This window comes from Hesperophylax consimilis, chromosome 25, assembly GCF_061612785.1.
Source record: "Hesperophylax consimilis isolate HC1 chromosome 25, BYU_Hcon_1.0, whole genome shotgun sequence".
NCBI classification, from domain to species: Eukaryota; Metazoa; Arthropoda; class Insecta; order Trichoptera; family Limnephilidae; genus Hesperophylax; species Hesperophylax consimilis.
The window spans coordinates 16,820,778-16,840,032 of NC_142860.1; the positions used below are offsets into that span (position 1 = coordinate 16,820,778).

The window sequence follows — 19,255 nt, forward strand, 5'->3', positions numbered from 1 at the left end:
TCCATAACAAGTCCAACAGAATTCAGATCTAAACTAAAAACTTACCTTTTTAAGCTGTCATACCCCTAAATTAAATATACAGTTCCTTAGAGAAAGTCCAGTTATATCAATTTTTCCAATAATGTCCTAAATCCTGTATCTCAATTTAGCTAATAAACAATTAGTTAATGTTAATTAAGTGTTAATCTCAAGTGACCTACCAGGTAAGTATTGTACTGTATATAATCTCCATAAATAGTTAGTAATAACATAGATCACTGTAGAAATGTATTATAAATTTGTACAGCGCCCTTGAGGTGATTTTGCACAAAAACGGCGCTCTACAAGTCATCCAATTATAATATTATTATTATACGCATGTTGTGTGTATGTATGTGTACATGTGTATGTATGCGTATGAATGTATGTGTATATATTGATTAATAAATAAATATATGCGTACGTATGTATGTATCTCAATTATCCAAGATATTAGAAAAATGTATAAAAAAACGAATCATCGATTTTCTGGAATCTCATGCACTCCTATAAGCTAACCAATATGGCTTTAGAACCAAACTCGGCACTGACGATGCTATATTTAATTTAACCAATAGAATTTATTCTAACCTAGACTCAAATATTAAAACCCTAACAAATTTTTTAGATTTAAAGAAAGCCTTTGACACAGTCAACCATAGTACTCTCTTAAATAAAATATCCAACATTGGAATTAAAAATAAATGTCTCATGCTTTTACAAAATTACATTTCGAATCGACAACAATGTACAAAAATTGGAATGTGTTTGAGCAATTTTGATACAGTAAAACACGGTGTTCCACAAGGGACTGTATTAGGGCCGCTACTCTTTTTAATCTATATAAATGATTTATGTAACATTGTTATACCTGGTAATATTTTCTCATTTGCTGACGATACTGCAATAACAGTCCAAGGAAATACATGGGAAGACACAACTAATAAGGCTAACAAATGTATTACTATTGTCAAAGAGTGGCTAGATAGAAACCTTCTTACTTTAAATTATGAAAAAACTCTCTGTATTCCTTTCTATAACACACTGAAGTCAGCTCCCAAAACTAATCTTAATTTAAGATTTCATAATGTAAATTGTAACCCTACCGCATGCTCAAACTGTAAAGAGATGAAATCTGGAAAAAATATTAAGTACTTAGGTGTAACCATAGATTCTCAACTAAAATGGACCAGCCATATAGAAAAAAACTGTTAACAAACTGAGATATTTAAATTATATTTTTAAAAGAATGTGTAATATAGTTAATATAAAAACCATAAAATTAGTTTATGATGCACTAGTTCATTCATCTATTTCCTATGGAATAATTGGTTGGGGAGGAAGTTACAATAATCATCTCAAACCATTAGAAATTGCCCAAAAATCAATAATTAAGATTATGTACCAGAAAAGTAAATCTTATCCCTCCAAACAATTGTTTAGGGAAACCGATATTTTGGACCTTAGACAAACCTATAGTTTTCAATGTCTTAAATTTATCTACAAGCACCCAAACAATTTTATTAAAAACTCTAATCGTTCCAGTCGAAGATGTGGCGCCTGTGAGTATGTTGTACCCCACTGTAAAACTAGACAGGCCCAGAGACACATTAGTTTTATTGCTCCAAAAATCTATAATTCAGTATGTTCAACCCTTAAAGAGACCACTCGTCAAAATCTTCATTCATATAAAAAATATATCAAAACTTTTATTTAAACCACTGTTTTAAATATCCACATACAAATAATAATGCCCACGCACAGGCCTCGCCTTTGTGGGATTTTTTTGTTACTCTCTTTTATTTTTTGTTATTATGTATGTACCTGTATATATATGTATCAAAAAAAATTTCAATAAAAAAACAAAAAAATATAAGCATATATATATATATGTACCCGCCTCAGAACAGAAATATTCTAGTGAGACATTATCATATACTTTTTTGTATATGAAAATGTTCAATAAACGCCCGGGTTGCCGGCAAAAAAAAAAAAAATTAAATTAAAACTAGCGGAAAGCACAAAATCATATTTTTCTAGACGACGTATAAGAGTGACTTTCCAAAGGGATCCATTTAAAAACATTATAGATTTTAGTAGTTCGTTCATCAAAAATAATTCAAATAAACCCAACGGAAATATCGAATTTCTAGGCCTGCTATGGCAAATTCATTTTTTAACTTTGACTAATTTTCAAATTCCCTTCTTGTGATCATTTACATTTCAGTGAGATTTAGGGGTAGTTTTTTAAATGCATCTAATCAAACTTTTCTCAAAACAGACGCTTTTGACTGTAAAAATTAAATGCCGTTACTGTTGCGACATACTTCAAGCAATTTATTATAATTTCAAATTCTAAAAATCAAAAAAAAAATTGTATAGAATGAACTAAATTATTCTTTTTGAGATGAGTTGGGTTCCTTGAAAATTATTGTATATAATCAAGTTCAAAGAACGGTCAGAGATTGAGTGACAACCCGTCGGCTTTTCTTCGGCTGGCTAAAATGTGGGTTATTCAAAAGTAAGAAGTTTAAAAATATCAGAGCGCGAAGGAGAATATCAAATAGTGTCGTTTTTGGAGAAATCACGGAGAAAAGCAGTCGTTCTTATTTTAAGCATTTTTTGATAATGCTTCTTTTAAACCTATTAATTCCACTAGCTTAAGAGAAAATACTACATTATACATTTGGTATGAGATTATAAGTTCCGTGATTGAATTGTTCTAAATTTTTTCCACATTTTCTCAATGCGCATGGAAAAAAATGATTGAATAATGATTGATTGATTGATTTCATATTATCAGAATATTTTAACATAGATGTATAAACTCTTTAATGCCTATTCTATTTGTACGACAACAAAATAAATAATCAGTACTATTATTATGGCTCTTTATTTCCGAGAGTATTTAAAAATACTTATTTTCTAAAAGTAAAAAGTATTTTTTTCCCAATTTCCCAATTGAAGTTTGTCGGAAGGGGAAAGAGATTGGGAAGAGGAAGGTGTGGGAGTGCCTGGCAATTTAGACCTGGTTTGTCGACAATTACAAGAATATAATATTTTACCAGGTGCTAGACATTATATTTTTTCTATGACTATATCCCAGTTCGATACTTAACATCTTAATGATAGGATATATCCACTGATCTGAAAAGATCTACAAAAGACGACATCATTAAACTATAACGTGTTTATTTCTACATTAACTAGATTTCTTCTAAACCAGAACATGTTTGATATTTACAATATACGAGAATTGTTACAATAATCAAGATATTGATGAAAGCAAATGAATAACTTTTGCAAGACTCAAGTCAATCAAAAGTCAGATGCACCATTTAGTTTTTAATAAAACAATGCATACAAAAATGCCATTACTCGGTGGTTAGAATTTTGTAAAGAGATACGACTAGATTCCGGCGTGCAAAACTAGGCAATGGTGAGCTTTCCTCTGATATGATTGCGTTTTATACAGTCGCTGGGTAAAAAGTTTGCAGGGCTGTCGCAGTAGTTTCAAAGTTAGTTGTTTAAAGATGTTATTCTGACAAAAAAACATTTGGGTTTATTCATAAAGTAATGATGTTAGAACTTACAGCTCAAGTTTTTAATATTATCTATCTTCTAGAATAACTCTATTATTACATCATTTAATAAATTAATAGTTGGTATCGTGATTAATTGAGGTTATTTTCTCCATAAGCTATGTAAATAAGCCAAATACTTTTATGTAACCGAAACAATGAATAATATTTGTTCCAACTCAACTATTATTTTTTTTATATTTTTTGTGTCTGTTGTCATTTAAGAAAACCATTACTGGTAACTTAATCAATGCGCACTCATAAATCTCCACTGCTTCAATTTATACAAAACATACAATTTCACCACATCATTTTTTAAAGATATCGTTTATCTTTACCTTAAATGATTTCCTAACTTGTATTGACCCTGTCCGGTAAAATGTAAAATATAATCAGACATCTTGTCATTGTTATGTCATATCAAAGGCTGGACTGGAATGGAAACGGAAAGTTATTGGTGGAAGTGACACACAGAAATTTCGTTATAATATAATTTAAATTCTAAATTTGTAATATTATGGTATTGGTATACTGCCGTAATAGGTAAAAAGTGTAAAAACCAAGTGTCTTCCTTGAGAGTCCCAAAGAAGATACGGATTTTTACTTATCACGGCAGTATAACTGTTTTATGGAGACTTTGAAAAATAAATAAACAATGACTGGTTACTACTAGTTAAATGACTGGTTATTAATTATTGAATTTGATGGCCTTTAAAAATGTTATATATTTTGTTGAAGTTTGAGGCAACCCTGATCAGAGATCAGAACGTGTTGCAGCGTTTGTGAATAAGAAGTGGAACCAAAAGCGCAACAGAATTTTAAATGTTTGCACGCGACATCATCCCAGGTATTCATTAGAAATTTTAACGGTTCGGATATTCGGTTTAACTCACCAAAGTGCTAAACAAACCAAAAATATTGCTTTTTATACTATATACACATATAAAAAATTGATAAATGGTTTTCTTAAAAAATGATAAATTTTAATAAATTGACCAAGTTTTTGTTTCTGAGCAAATACCAACATAAATTTGAAAATAAATATTATGGTAAGAATCTCAATAATCCATGGGTAAAGTGCACAAACTTCAGGAAGTGGGTTCGCAATTCAACATTGATTTGTCGTAAAAATAATAACTAATATTTTTTTTAAATGCAATTATTAAAATTATTTCAGTATCGTAATTATCTTACAAATTCGGTTGTATAAAGATTTTAAACATGGTAATTTTGTTATAAAAAGACATTGTTTGATTTTATAATAAAATATTGAATATTTTCTAATCCAATGTTTTATTCTAGGAATTTTCGAACCCCCCTCTCGACCTTTTGGGAAAAATATGGCCCGGTGCGTAAAAATTACAATATTTTTTATATATTGGAGTTATAAGTGGAAAAATAATTCCAATCCCGTTAATAAAAACCTAAAAATTGTAAAAGTGAAGAATTTCCAATTCGCGCTATTTTCATGGCGTTTGGTTTTTCTTCAATTACAATTCTCCAAAAAATGAAATGTTGTATAGCGGTTTATTTTTGGGGTACTATGCCGTGTTGTGCTACCTCCTTCCTTAAAGTATTTATCATCAGAAAAGATATGTAAAAACATATTACGATAAATAAACACTAAATAATATCACAAAAATAAACTACTCTAATCCTTTGGGTGAAAATCTCAAATCATATTTCCAAAAGGAACGTGATTTTGGTATGTCGTGTTCTAAAATATTATCCCGAGTTTTCAATTAAAATGAAAGTAAAATCATTTAAAATGCAAAAAGCACGTGTAAAATAAATCGATAACATGGCAAACTAAGCATATTGAAGAGCCGGATGTTTTAAAACATATATTTTCATAAAGCTCGTTTCAAGTCGAGTATCGATGAAGTACCCTTCTAGTTTGAATGAATAAACACAGAAAATTAGCCAGTATTAAGTATGTAAGAACCTACTAAATTTCATCTCAATTTCACCATCTATTTTCACGTCGGTTAAATCATTTTGAAAATCCTTAAAATTATTAATTCAATCACCGAAATTTAACAGGCATTTCGGGTGAATTTTAGTTAAGTATAAAACTGGTATTTTAAATGAAAATTTTTTTGTAGTATAATTTCACGGTTTAAAATCAAAATATGCCATGTTAATAAAATAATGTTTTTTTATTTGCAAGCACCTTACATTTAAAAAGGAAAAATTGTTGGAATGTCTAATGAAAAAATCTTGACGAAGCTATGGGTAGTAAGATTTTTCTCTCTGAAATTTCTAGATCAATATAACAATCATTGTATAATGTATTGTACAGTATTGCTCGTTAAGTCCTTTAGAGTCATAACAAAATTAATAAAACAAGATTCCGTGTTATTTTTTAGCAAAGTTAATGAAATCTCATCATTAATTATAATTGTGTCAATTCCATGCTACAGAATATTCAATATTATAAGAAAAAAATAATGTTTATTTTAAATCATTTAATAAATACAAAAATTAAGTACAAAATTCAAACATAAAAAAAAACAACACGAGATCAAGAAAACAAAAATGGAAAATATTTTGGTTTTAAATGAATAAATAAGTGTTATTAAATAAATAAATTATTCATAATCAACTATAGTATTGTATTCTTCTAGTAAGATATGACGTACTCGCCCCAGCCTCTGTAGGGGAAGGGGGGTTGTTCCTCTCCCGAAAGTTCGTAGGACCTTCGTCTCCTGTGGTGGTCGGAGTGTCCCTGAACGTAGTGGACTTGGTGGCCTTCTTCGTGGTCACCTCCTGAGGACGCCAGCTTCTTGACTCCGATGATGGCTGATAGCATGAGGGCAAGAGCGGACACCATCAGAGCCTGAGAATAAAATAAAATAAATTTATAATTATAGGTATTTTTATTATGGTTCTCAGATCTAACAACATAGTTCTATTTTTTAATAAAATTGATTCTTATATACTCAAAAGCATTTAAACATTTTACCGTAAAGATTTGAGTATGACAATGGATTCATTCAAACCAGTAGTTCTGCGAACAGTAGAACTCGCGTTCAAAAATGTACAATGTTTCTAATTTCCTCTCTTAATAAATCAAAACGTCAATGAAATCAAAAGATTTGTAAGTAGGTAGGTACTTAAAAAACCACCTACTTAATGCAAACCACATATTTTATGTTTAAAAAAAATTTATAATGGGGAATTATACTATTGTCCAAAGAAAAGTCAATTCGAATATTAATAATTAATATTAACTTCCTTCAGGCAGCTAGGTACCATAATATTGAAAAAAAAATGCGTACAAGTAAGTCCAAAAAAACACGACCATTTTATCTTGGAAAAAAGAATCTTTACTGGACCATCTTGAAATGGAAACGGAGCGGACAAACAAATTTACAGACAAAATGCAAAACGGTCGAGTTAAAACAGGATTTTTAACTTAATAGGGTGCAATACTTCAATTTACGAGACCAAGTTCCATACGACGATGTTTTTTTCAATAATGGAGTACAGGGGATGAGTTAAAAAATGAGATTTGATTTTAGGAAGCCAAATTTCCAATTGATTTTATTACGAAGATTCACTTTTTTGTCATTTGCAAACACTTTCAATGAAATCCCTACCATTTCTTTTTTGTATAAAAATAAGCATTGGCGGTTAGCGCTAAGGAGTTTTGGAGCTACGCACTTCCTAAATTTCGGTCACAGTTTCAATTTTTCCTAAGTTTTAGTTCTGTACACTTTAAGTATTAGCGGGCCCTGTACAGTACGCCCAGCTTCTAAGAGACTAACTTGACAGCCTCCCAGAAGCTGGCCCTCAGTTGTCCATTTAGAGTTACACCAAGCATGTAATTGGAAGGCATGTTGGGAAGATTGCTTTCGTTGAAAGATACTAGATTACCATTTCGATCCCTTTTGACGTAATTAAACATGATGGGGTCTTTGAAACTTTAAATTCGACTAGGTTATTCTTAACCCAAGAGAAAGCCCTCTCGAAGAAAACTTCCATACTTTGATTTAAAGATTTGCGTATCTTTTGGGGGCTTTCCAAACAAAACGCTATCATTACTTGTTCTGTCATCCTCGTTACAATGCATTGGTGCACACGGCAAAAGGTAATTGATTGATGCAACAAAAAAAAGTCGGAGACAGAACCGATCCCTGTGGGATGCTAGCATTTATTGAATGTGAGGAAGATGTTAAGTCATCAGCAACCATCTGAATCGACCTTTCCCTCAGAAACTCGGCAATCCACGTACACAAGAGTTTAGGAAGTACGTAAAAAGGCAGTTTGTTGAAATCCACGGTGCCAAACCCGGTCAAAGGCCTTGAAAATGTCCAGTGCAACCGTTTGGGTCTCACCGTGACGTTCCAGGCACCGCCCCCAAATATGCATTACACACGCGAGAAGATCACCCCCCGAGTGGTTATGCGAGAATCCTTATTGACGGTAGTTGATAATTTTGTTTTTTTCGAGATAAATAAGTAGTTTTTTGTTGATCACACGTTCCATCACCTCGGATAGAATTGATCAGTGAGAATGTGGCGGTAGTTTCCCGGGTTGGAGCGGCCACCTTTTTTTGAAATAGGATGAATGACCGCTTTTTTTCACCAAGAGTTTCCAGAGACACATTTCAAGGAGATTTGAAAGAACTTCGTAAAAAATGGAACTATTTCTAGAGCGCACCTCTGCAATACCTGCCAGGCATTCAGTCAGGCCTGCTTCAGACTGACAATATGTATAGCGCATCACTAATTTTTGTTAGTAAAAACCGCAACTGAACATGAGACGTCACCAACACTTATCAATCAGCTTTTCTGTCCTATGTACGCAATATTACTTTACCAGATTGTTTAGATCATTATCATTGTTGTCCTTAATTGCTAATTTATTTTTCTTCATCTATTTTTGCATTTTTCACAAATCTATTTTAGAAAAAATATGTATGTATGGGATATTTGGGATTGCACTAACCTTCCCACATCCTGGAATAAAAATTATTATATCACATGTTGCTTCACTGTAAATATGTTTTTTCCGTCAACATTACCTTTCCCCGTAGGTATCTCAAAATCAATAAACAAAATCAATTCTTTGACCCAATCATGTTGAAACAAAAACAATGTTTTTAATCCATGAAAGAATGCGTACGAGAAACAGATACATTTTAAATCTGGAACACTGAATTTGAATTTGTTACAAAAAATCCGTTAGGCATGTATTTAATAGTTAAATAAATTAGGTCGACTTTGTTACCAAACTTGAATGTCAAGTAAAACAACATGCTTCCGTTTTGATGAATAAATAAAATATTATACTCACCCCGATTATACCACTAACATATATATGTAAGAAATAAGACCTCGAAAAAAGTCTATAATATTTTCTTACAATTTTTTCCTTACAATAGGCAAATATTGTATATGGTAATATGGGACGTCTATTGAATCGGGGTGACATTGATCATCGCGTTTATTATTTATTTAGTAACGCCCTATTGGACTTTTTCATAACGATTATAAATTAAATTGAAAACAACAGTTATAACATTATTTAAAAAAATTAAGAGTTAAAATTCAATATATAATTTTCACATTAACTTTATATAACCGGTCGGTGGCTGAATTGGAGATTTTTATATATTGCCGGGTTATTCGTAACCCGGGAATGTTTGTCTTTCTTTATACAAATACTAATTATAATAATAATATAACCCTTGAAATGGATGTACGAGTAAAAAAAACAGATTTTATTAAATACTTCAGCTTATGCATCAATTATGATTACTTGTTATTTACATTAATTAAAGCACTGTTGATTCTATTTTGGACTGTGATCAATAGCACGGCTATTCAGGATTGTTTAATAAAAATTAGGATCTTAGAATGTGAATTTTTGTAGTTGTGGCACTCGAAAAACTAATCTAATTTGTCGTTTTTCCTTAAATTCGCAGAAGTGTCAATATCTCGAAAAGTAACGAAGTTTTATATATTCCGTTCCATTATGAGTCGATCATCTTGACATTTGAAGTCACTTTGACAAGTCTGAACCGTCTTTCAACAAAGTTGATCAAGTTTTCAGTCATAAAACTTGACGTTCAAAAAAATCTAAGACGGAATAGTCCGAACCCGCTATAAGCAATATCAATGTCACTTTCTGAATTCTCTTTGAAATCCTCAGCACTGACGTCAAGTAGTGGCAATATTGTAATGTATTAGCTTATAACGTCTATGAGCAATTACTGCCACCTGTCGAGAAGAGCGCTAATGAAATAAGAACTCAATATATAATACATTTCAAGTGTTTAGTTCGATAATTCTTACATAGAGGGAGCTGAAACTATCAAGAAATTACTACCATAAAAGACAGGAATAATTTTACTGATCAAAATAAAGGAGCCAACTCACAATTTTATCCTCACGATGAAAGAGAAAGGAGCCTATTTGTCCCCTAGCTCTGTATGCCACTATATTAAAAAGTCAAAACACCAAAGTGCTTTTATCAATGGCGCGAATCAAGATTTTTATTTTTGCATAACGTAATGAGTAAAACCTCAAATTGTTATATTTAATCAACGAAGACAATATAAGCGACTCTTAAACGAAAATTTGACACAGAAAAATTAGAAATAGATTCGGTCGCATTTATTCCTAGATGCGATCTTCCACGACGATGTGACAGAATCTTTTTCTATTTTTTTTAGAGTCTTGAGAGTCTTTTCATTGATTAAATATTACAATTTGAGGTTTTACTAATTAAATTTCGTTATCAGCTTTCACAATTTAAGCACTAGTCTGAATTCCAAGATACTCATTGCGTTCTTACAGTTCAGAAGCAAATATTCAATTTTCTACTTAATATTTTTAATCAAGCTTGCAATTTCTCTTCAAATCACTCGATGACGTAGAATTTATTAGAATGGAGAAAAGAAATTCAACAGTTATTTTCAAAACCCATTATTTTCTCTGCACTTTTTAACGGATGGCTAAGAAAATCCTTGCATGATGAAATGCAAATAAAGTTTAGCCAAACAATTAGAAAATAACTACATAATAATTGTACTGCATTAATATCTCAAGTTAAGTTAAAGCTATTATATTACATGATAATAATATTGTAGAGTTGCACTATTTTTTTTCTATTCTAAGTGAGTAAGGTTTCTGGACACGGGGGCTAAATTATTAAAATCACATTTTTTTTAATTTTTAAACATTTTGATTACTATTTCAAATCCCAGTTAATACTCATATTGCCTTTTCCCTTGCTTATTGTTCCTTTCTTAAAGTCTTGCCTTGGAAGAAAGAACACTTTAAAAAAGAAGAGCGACGCCAGAATCATTTGTTTTATGTTTGAATTTTTGACGCGATAGTCGTTGCATATATTTCGCTTCTTGTGGCAATTAATCTCGTGAAAAAATACGTTAAATAATGAAAATTATCATCCCCGTGTTAAATATATTAAATAATACGGTGTGGTTACTGTAAAAGAATTGTATTGGGAAAATTTCTAGCATTAACGGTGCTTACATATAAGATGTACATCTATGTACTATCAGTGTCCACAGAATCTTCCTAAAACCAACAGAACTCCAAAACTCCAGAACTCGTAAGCTCGTCGAATTCCGCTGCATTCAAAGGCTCTACGGCTGCTCTTAAGGACGGGTTGTTTCGGAGAATTTGAACAATTCTTCAAATTTCAAAGTTAATTTGAAGTTTTGTGAAAGATTTTTTCAAGTTCTGTTTTTATTTTAGATCTGTCAAGCAACTAGCCCATAATGATACTTGAACAGAATAGGATATAACAGAACTTGAATAAGATTTTTACAGAACCCGAAAATGAAAGTTGAAATTTGATGAATAGTTCAAATTCTTCGGAAAATCCCTTCCTAAATGTAAAAAACTTTTATATTTTGCCTTTGTTAGAAGTTAACTTGCATACCATTCTCCTATTGGGAACCCATATTACAATATTACAAGCTTTTGAAAGAATACAAAATAAAATGTTACGTTTTCCAATTTTTTAAATGGGTATTACAGCAATTTCGTTGAACCAGAACACTCTTTCAAATTAAATGAATATTGCGTAGAATTGTCTGACAGAAGGATTTTAACTGTCTTAGTATTTCTATATAAAGTATTTTAAATGATATTTTTGATAGTCCAGAATTGCGTGCATTCATAAGCTTTCAAATTCCACTACGTAATACTAGTAGTCGGAATTTATTTCATTGCAGAAATTTTAGTACTAACTACCATATGTATTCCTCATTGCCCAGAATACTTATGGAGGGAATAATTTCAGTCATTGGACATCTTTAATTTATCATTTTTCAAATACAAAAGTTTGTTACTGAGGTAGTTTAGTTATGTATGGTAAATATTTACTGTATTAACATATAAGTTTTACTTATCATATTTAAAAGCCTTTAAATAAGGCGTAAATAAAGTAATATTAATGAAATTAAAAATTAAATTAAATTACCTGTACATAATTACTCTGTTTATGAAATTGAAAAAATGAATATGTAATATAATATAACACACGTCGGTGTATATTTTATTTTTATGTTTATTTCCGGCACACAAACAAAATAAAAATAAATGGTTAGTGAGAATCTGACCTTATTTCAATAAATCAGTTAATTTTCTTCTCAAGTCCCTGCAAACTAATAAATAGTTAGCCCAACATTTTAATGGTCCACTTGAAAGGACAGGCGTTAGAAACAAACGCCTTTCTAGCTATAAAAGCCTTATTAAATACCACTTTTTACACGTGCAACATCTAAACTAAGTGATTACGTGATTAAAACACGTGAAAGAAAATCCGATTAGCGCCATGTACACGTGGAAACTAATCATTTTATCGCAAAAAAACTCACAATGAAACCTAAAAGCTTTTGACCGAGGGACAAGTAGATTGTAATTTATAAAAATGAAGCAAAAAATAAACACAGTACGAGGTGTTATTTTTGAGCACGAGTGAGTTGTTTTTTTAAACATAATAATTTATTACATTTCAGCTAAAACGGTACCTCGTGTATCAGGGTAGATAAAAATTTATTATATTCCACTTTACGGTTTCTCGTGTATCAGGGTAGATAATAATGTATTACATTCCACCTTAACGGTTTCTCGTGTATCAGGGTAGATAGTAATTTTGATGAAGTTGTAAGTAATAATAGATCGCACACCCGTGAAAAACGTGATATTTTAGGGATGTAAGAATTATTTGCGAATAAAATAATGTCGGTATCTACTTAATCGCTTGCATGTTATGCTGTAAACTTTTCAGTTACAATTTTGAACGTGAAACAATGTACGTAAAAACCCTACTAATAAAAACGTAAAATAGAAACTAACATATAAAGAAAAGATGTATAAGATATATACATTGCTTATCCAGTCAAAGAGAGTTGTTTATTGGTTGTATAATCTTGAAATAGTAATAATTTCAAGGTATTTTAAATGTTCTGTATATTTCTACATTTTTAAGAAATGTATACAAAATTTACCATTTTAGAAACAAAATAAAATTACCGATAACATTTTTGCATTTTATATATATAAACTTTAGTATTTAAAAAGTAAAATGTTTTAATTTCAAACATGAAAAAAGTTGAACAAAAATACTTTTTTCATCAAAACGTCACAAAATTTCTGAGAAATCAAAATTCGAAAAAGACGATCATTTTATAAAGAGTTGGCAAGAATAATAATTCCCAGAGAATAACCAAAAAAATTATTCATCAAATAAAATTTACTTCCGCACACCGGGATTTGAACCCACGACCTTCGGAATGCTAGTCGAGAGCCTTACCCCTCGACCACCGAGACCGTCATTTGGAATTAATGCTTAAATAATGTCTAACGGACTAATGTCCTATTATATTGCTCACGGAATTTGCTTCCTTTATTGAATATTATTTCTGTTATTTCACAATTTTAAGCGTACACGTGTGTAACGTACACATATGTAAACACAATTTATGTTTCTTAATGCTAATTCTTGTAAACCTTTTAAATTTATAGCAAGCACATGTAATGAAAAAAAGCATTTATGTAAATGGAATAAAACTGATCGATTTTAAATTAACAATACGTTCATTGTTTCATATTTTACATAAACACTACTTTAAAAAATATTTAATATGCCACCTACTCGTAACAGCCTATAGAAAAGTTTGATGACGGGATCTAAGACTGAAAACAATTTTCAGGTAGTCGGTGCGGGCGGGTTGGTGGGTGCTTCAGTGGGTTAGGGGTGGTAAAAGCTATTCATCTCTAAAAAAAATCAACCCTTAAAAAAGTTGCTTTTATAAAACGCTAATTGAGAGAGAAGATTTTTGCAATAAATTGTTGATTTCATATTTTGCCAAGGGCATAATGCCAATTATAACCGATTTAAAGAATTTAAAATATTGCTATTATGATAGAAAATTGTAAAGGATAATACTGTATCGATGATTTCAGTTAGGTTTTCCTAACTTGGTACAAAAATTAATAACAAGCTAAAAAAAAATTTCAGCTTTTTTGTTTTAGCTTCATTTGTTATTTCAATAAATAAGCTTTTTCCTGAATACAATAGTTTTTCAAAAACTATAAATACATAATTGCTAAGGCTTCTTTCAGACTATGAGTCTTTTAGCACAGTGATATTTTAGCTCTTATAATTTTTTTATAATATTGATGGAGTGTGATGGGTTGCGACATGCGTTAAAATGCAGCAATGTAACAACAATTTGAAGGTTGAAGTTAGCTACACTGGTGTTTATCGAAAATTAATAATTCTGATGAGTTTTGCATACATATTTCTCTAACAAGTATTTTATAAACCGAAAAATATTGAACAAATGAATGAGTTTTTCGTTCATAATGATAATACAAGAGGATGAACTGTTATTTAGATGATTAAATATATTTTACGTAGAAATTAATGTAGGTACAACTAAATTATTATCGGATGTAAGTATAATATAACTTGTTGCATCAGCTTAGTTAAGTCAATTATTTGTTTCTCTAACGATATTCCAACCCATGGGAGAAAATACGTAGGTGATTCCTTAATCCTAGTGATAGAGTTTTTGAGAAGATAATTGATAATAACTGTTTAAAAAATCATTGTAAATAAATTGGCGTTAATAATATTATCATACTTTTCAAAGATAAGAATGTGCATGTCAACATCATTAAAATATCACTTAACGAATTGAAAAATATTCCTGCAAATTTGCATTAATATAAACGAAGATTTTTTTTTTATTTTTCACTGAAAACTCAACTTTAAGTGCATGATCATTTGTTCGAAATTGTATATTTTTCACTATTGGGATAAATTTTTCGTACTAGGTAAATTCGAAAAAGCTTTTAAGCTACGTTATGAAAAGCTTCATTAAACCTGGATTGGCGGAAAATATAAACTTCCTATAAAACAAAAAAAGTATTTGTTTAATTATTGAAGACAATATTAGCGATTCTTTAACGATAATTTTAAACACAAAAATCAGAAAAAGGTACGGCACATGTAGGACTAGAACCCAGGACCCTTGAATAAACATGTGCGGTGAAAAAATTAAGGCAATGTTTGTAGTTCTTATTCGAAGTATGATACAGTTAAATATGACCAAAAGAGATAGGGTCCCGTTGGCTCAGTTGGTAGAGCAGTGCCCCGGCAAGGCGAGGGTCTTAGGTTTGAGTCCTAGATGTGACCGTACCTTTTGTGATTTTTCGGTTTAAAATTTTCGTTTAGGAATCGCTAATATTGTCTTTAATAATCATATATTAAAATTTGAGGTTTTACTCATTAAGTTATTTAAAAAAGTATTATTTTTTGTTTTTCGTCTTTGGCAAAGCACAACAAAGAATAAAACTATCCGTTTCCTACTGATCGAGGTACTTTTTTTTAAATCAAAAGTATGGTGAGGCTTTTCTGAGAAAAAATTTCTTACCTTCATGGTCAAGAGCCCAAGACCTCCGAAACCAACTGCAGCCATCATCTTGGCCATCATCAGACCCATCAACATCACTCCACCGCCACCCCCCTTTCCTCCCTTCTTCCTTCCGGTCTCTGAAAACAAAGTAATGATTTATAATTTTCTTAATGCTGTCATTAATACAATTATATAAGCATCATGACGGCCCCAAAAATACAACGAATAATTATTTTGAAAGGGAAACATATACAACCAAATTGATAGACTAACCCAACAGGAAAATGGGAACAAACCAAATTGCGTGAAACGGGCTTGATCGTCTCTCTTTCTGTAATTTTTCAATAAATGAATCTGACATTATGCAGACAACTGGCATTATAATATCAGCTCACAAAATACTTTTGCGCACAAATGCTGGATGCGTAAAAAACTTAATTACAGACTTTTTTTAAAATGTTTTAATTTTTCCTCCTCACTAATTTTAAGCCTCGCTCCACAACCCGATTTCAAGGCGGTTTGGATTTTTAACGGTTTTTATGAACATTCCAATCCTGCCAAGAAAAATCGCACAACGTACTCGGCTGCAAAACGGAGCCTCACTTTAGCGAACATTAATTTTCTGCACAGAGTCTGGATATTTTAATGAACGCTCTTCAACAATAAACCTACGACTGATGTCGTAGATTATTCAAAGCATTCTCGCACCCTCATGGTGCCAAAAAAATGATCACATGGTTTGCCTCCTGCTCGCCGAAATGATTCCCAAATTTCGTGTTAGTGCAATTCCATCAATTTATAAATATCAATTTACAATTATTTGAATACAGAGAGTATATATAATATACAGTTTGCTGTATAAAATCACTACATAAGGATAAAAATCCACACAAATTGTTATGCATTGTTAGTTTCTTTGCATTCACGTGCATTCACTACAAATTAAATTTGAAACATTCTGAAAAAACATTGTCCCTTGCATTCATTCAATACCATTAGGTTATTTCCAAAGCATATTTAATAAATTTTACGATAGAGCGCAAAAAATTACGTTTTTATTGTACGTTTAATATGGTTATGATTTTTCACTTAGGTGTCGACTAAGAACTAAGCTTAAATCACTTTCCTCTAACAGTTTCCAGCTTTGCAGTCCTAACGTAAGATAATTAACTAACCCTTTTTAAATCTTAGTATTTACTTGAGTTACGCTAAAATCGAAGGGTAAGAAAAGAAGTCACAAATCAATATTGTCAAAGCGATCGATTTTTAGCATGCCAATTTCCTGATAAAATATTAGTCAGTCGGAATATATCGAGAACACGTGTTTTTTTTTATTTTCAATATCAGTTTTTGTGTGAACACGTGTTCCGCCCTCCTCAGAAAACATTCGCTTTTAACGAATACTTTGTTATGAACTCTGTCATTTGTTAAAGGCTTGCAGTCTGTTTTTAACCGAATAACAAATAATTTAAGCAGATTTTTAATAAATTAACAGTTCTTCAAATCAGTAAGTTTTCTCCGTGTAGCAAAAAAAGTTAAATTATATTAATTCCTATGTGTGGGGAATTTTCTACTAGGAGCTTTTTTATTAATCATCGTTATTCACCGATCAATGACATTGATCATGTGTGCAAAAAATTTTTTGTTCATTTTCACACGAAGAAAGGAAAAATGAGCTGACTTTGGGCACAAGGTCACGCCCACAACACAGTTCTAGCGGACTCTCTCATCAGTGGAAGTAAAAATACAGGTAGTTGATTACCTAGTAGTGACGTTACACGGTGATTACTTAAATCTTCTGAATAAAACTTTAACCCTTCTACATACATAAACTTCACCATAATTTTCACATCTTTTCCGATGATGGACACTGTACCACTGTTCGAAACATTAACTAAAGAGGGAGGAAACTGTACACCGTAAACTTAACCCAAAAATTAATCACAATATTTCTTTTGTTCGTGAAAATCTCAAATCATTTACTTCAATGAACCTGCTTCGAAATGCTCATTGTTATACATACGTTACAAATAAATTCCATATTATGATTATTGTTATGCTAACGTTGAAAAATAAAACTATTTTATGATTATTGTTATGCAAACGTTGAAAAATAAAACTATTTTATGATTATTGTTATGCATGCTTTAAAAATATCATTTTATGATTATTGTTATGCATACTTTAGAAATAAATACCATTTTATGATTATTATTATTCATATTTCACAAATAAATGCCATATTATGATTATTGTTACGCATACTTAACAAATAAATACCATATTATGACAATAATTGTCATGCATACTTAACAAATATGTAAATACCATATTATGATTATTGTCATGCATACTTTACAAATAAATATCCTAACGAAATAAATTTCAATTCATTTTCATTGACCGTGCTTTAATTGATTAAAACATTTCCAGAGTATTATGTTTACTTTTATTAATTTTTTTCTCTATTGTTTAAAAATTAAAAAAAAAAACAACCCAAACATAACTCATTTAAATGCTTTTTTTATACGATAACTGTTCGATTTTGTAGAGTAAATCTTTCAGCAAATTTATGTAATCGTATTAAGGATTAATCTTTAATACTTTGTTTTAATTCTAAGTTTTTCTTTTATATATTAAATAATATTACTAATTTTTTTTATTTTTAAACAGTTCGACACTGTCTTTAGAATTTTTTTAAAAATTTTAATAATAATGCTATTGAATATGTAACAGATAAACTAAAAGTTTCAATGATCATATTGTAAAGACACTCATTGTAGCTTACCGACAAGTTTTGACTGTTCCTCGACAGTAGACAACGTCTCAGAGATGACATTCTTCATCTTATCTCTGCCTAACAGATCAGGAAGCCTAACTCTGAATTCATGACTTTGCAAGAACCTCAAAGCATTCCCCAGCATCGAGTTATCTTCTCCTCCCATCTGCCTTCCCCCATCACCCAGGTTCTTAGTCTTCACCAGTTCCACGCCATCAACGATCTTCAAATCCCCTATCCCGTTGTTCTTCTTGGCTATTATCAGCTGTTGGAGAACGTTTTTGGCTATCTTGATGCTCTGGCAGGAGATTGAAGTATCATTCTCTTCACAACTCCCGAAGTTCAAACTGTCACCCAGCACTTCATGACTGTCTAATGAGCTTAGTTTATTTATTTCTTCTGCTAAGCTTCCGCGAAAAAACTGGAAAGATAACGTTAACAACACGACAATAGCACTTCGAGAAAACATGCTTAAAACTTTTAATATTGATCGCACTTGCTTTAAATATTAATGAGAGCTGTAGTCTCTTTGACAACGATGCACAAACTGGTCGTTTGGTTGTTTGGTTATTAGGTTTATATAGCGTAACAAATAGATGAGTTTGCTAAAAGACGACAATAATCGAGCAAAACGAAATAAAGTAGGCTGAAAAGTCGTGGTCCGTTAACATAAAAACGTACAACTTACTTCTTTTTATTTTATTTTTAATTTCATCTGAGAATCATCCACAGATACCTAGAGCAGATAAACGGGAGTTCCTCTCTCTGCTCTTGTACTGCGGCATTGTTACCAAGTCATTTGCAATAAAAGAGAGGCGGTGCAGTCTTTTTGTACTTGTTTCTGCAATCAAACGGCCCAATTGAAAGCGCTCGGTACGCCAAAGTACCAAATATTTCATTTCTTTCAATTACTATGTCTAAAATCGAACGTTTACAGTTGTTATAATAATAATTACCCCATATCGGCCCAAA

At 31.1% G+C, this 19,255-nt stretch overlaps 1 protein-coding gene across 1 annotated transcript; it reads right to left on the reverse strand.

Moving 5' to 3' along the window:
- Positions 1 to 6,222: 6,222 nt before the first annotated feature.
- Positions 6,223 to 18,815, reverse strand: LOC149411595 (uncharacterized). The gene is made up of 3 exons (XM_089646699.1): positions 18,293 to 18,815; positions 15,523 to 15,641; positions 6,223 to 6,438 (listed from the first exon to the last, which is right to left on the reverse strand). Exons 1-3 carry the CDS (start codon positions 18,750 to 18,752, stop codon positions 6,223 to 6,225), a joined length of 795 nt encoding a protein of 264 aa, XP_089502825.1. The 5' UTR covers positions 18,753 to 18,815.
- Positions 18,816 to 19,255: the final 440 nt, after the last annotated feature.

What these genes read in the sequence shown, in the direction of transcription:
- LOC149411595 (XM_089646699.1), bottom strand. Translation starts at nt 18,752, where the DNA reads ATGTTTTCTCGAAGTGCTATTGTCGTGTTGTTAACGTTATCTTTCCAG. An exon ending in GGAACAGTCAAAACTTGTCG is followed by an intron (nt 15,642 to 18,292) that starts GTAAGCTACAAT and finishes CTTTGTTTTCAG; the next exon opens with AGACCGGAAGGAAGAAGGGA. An exon ending in TTGGGCTCTTGACCATGAAG is followed by an intron (nt 6,439 to 15,522) that starts GTAAGAAATTTT and finishes TTTTATTCTCAG; the next exon opens with GCTCTGATGGTGTCCGCTCT.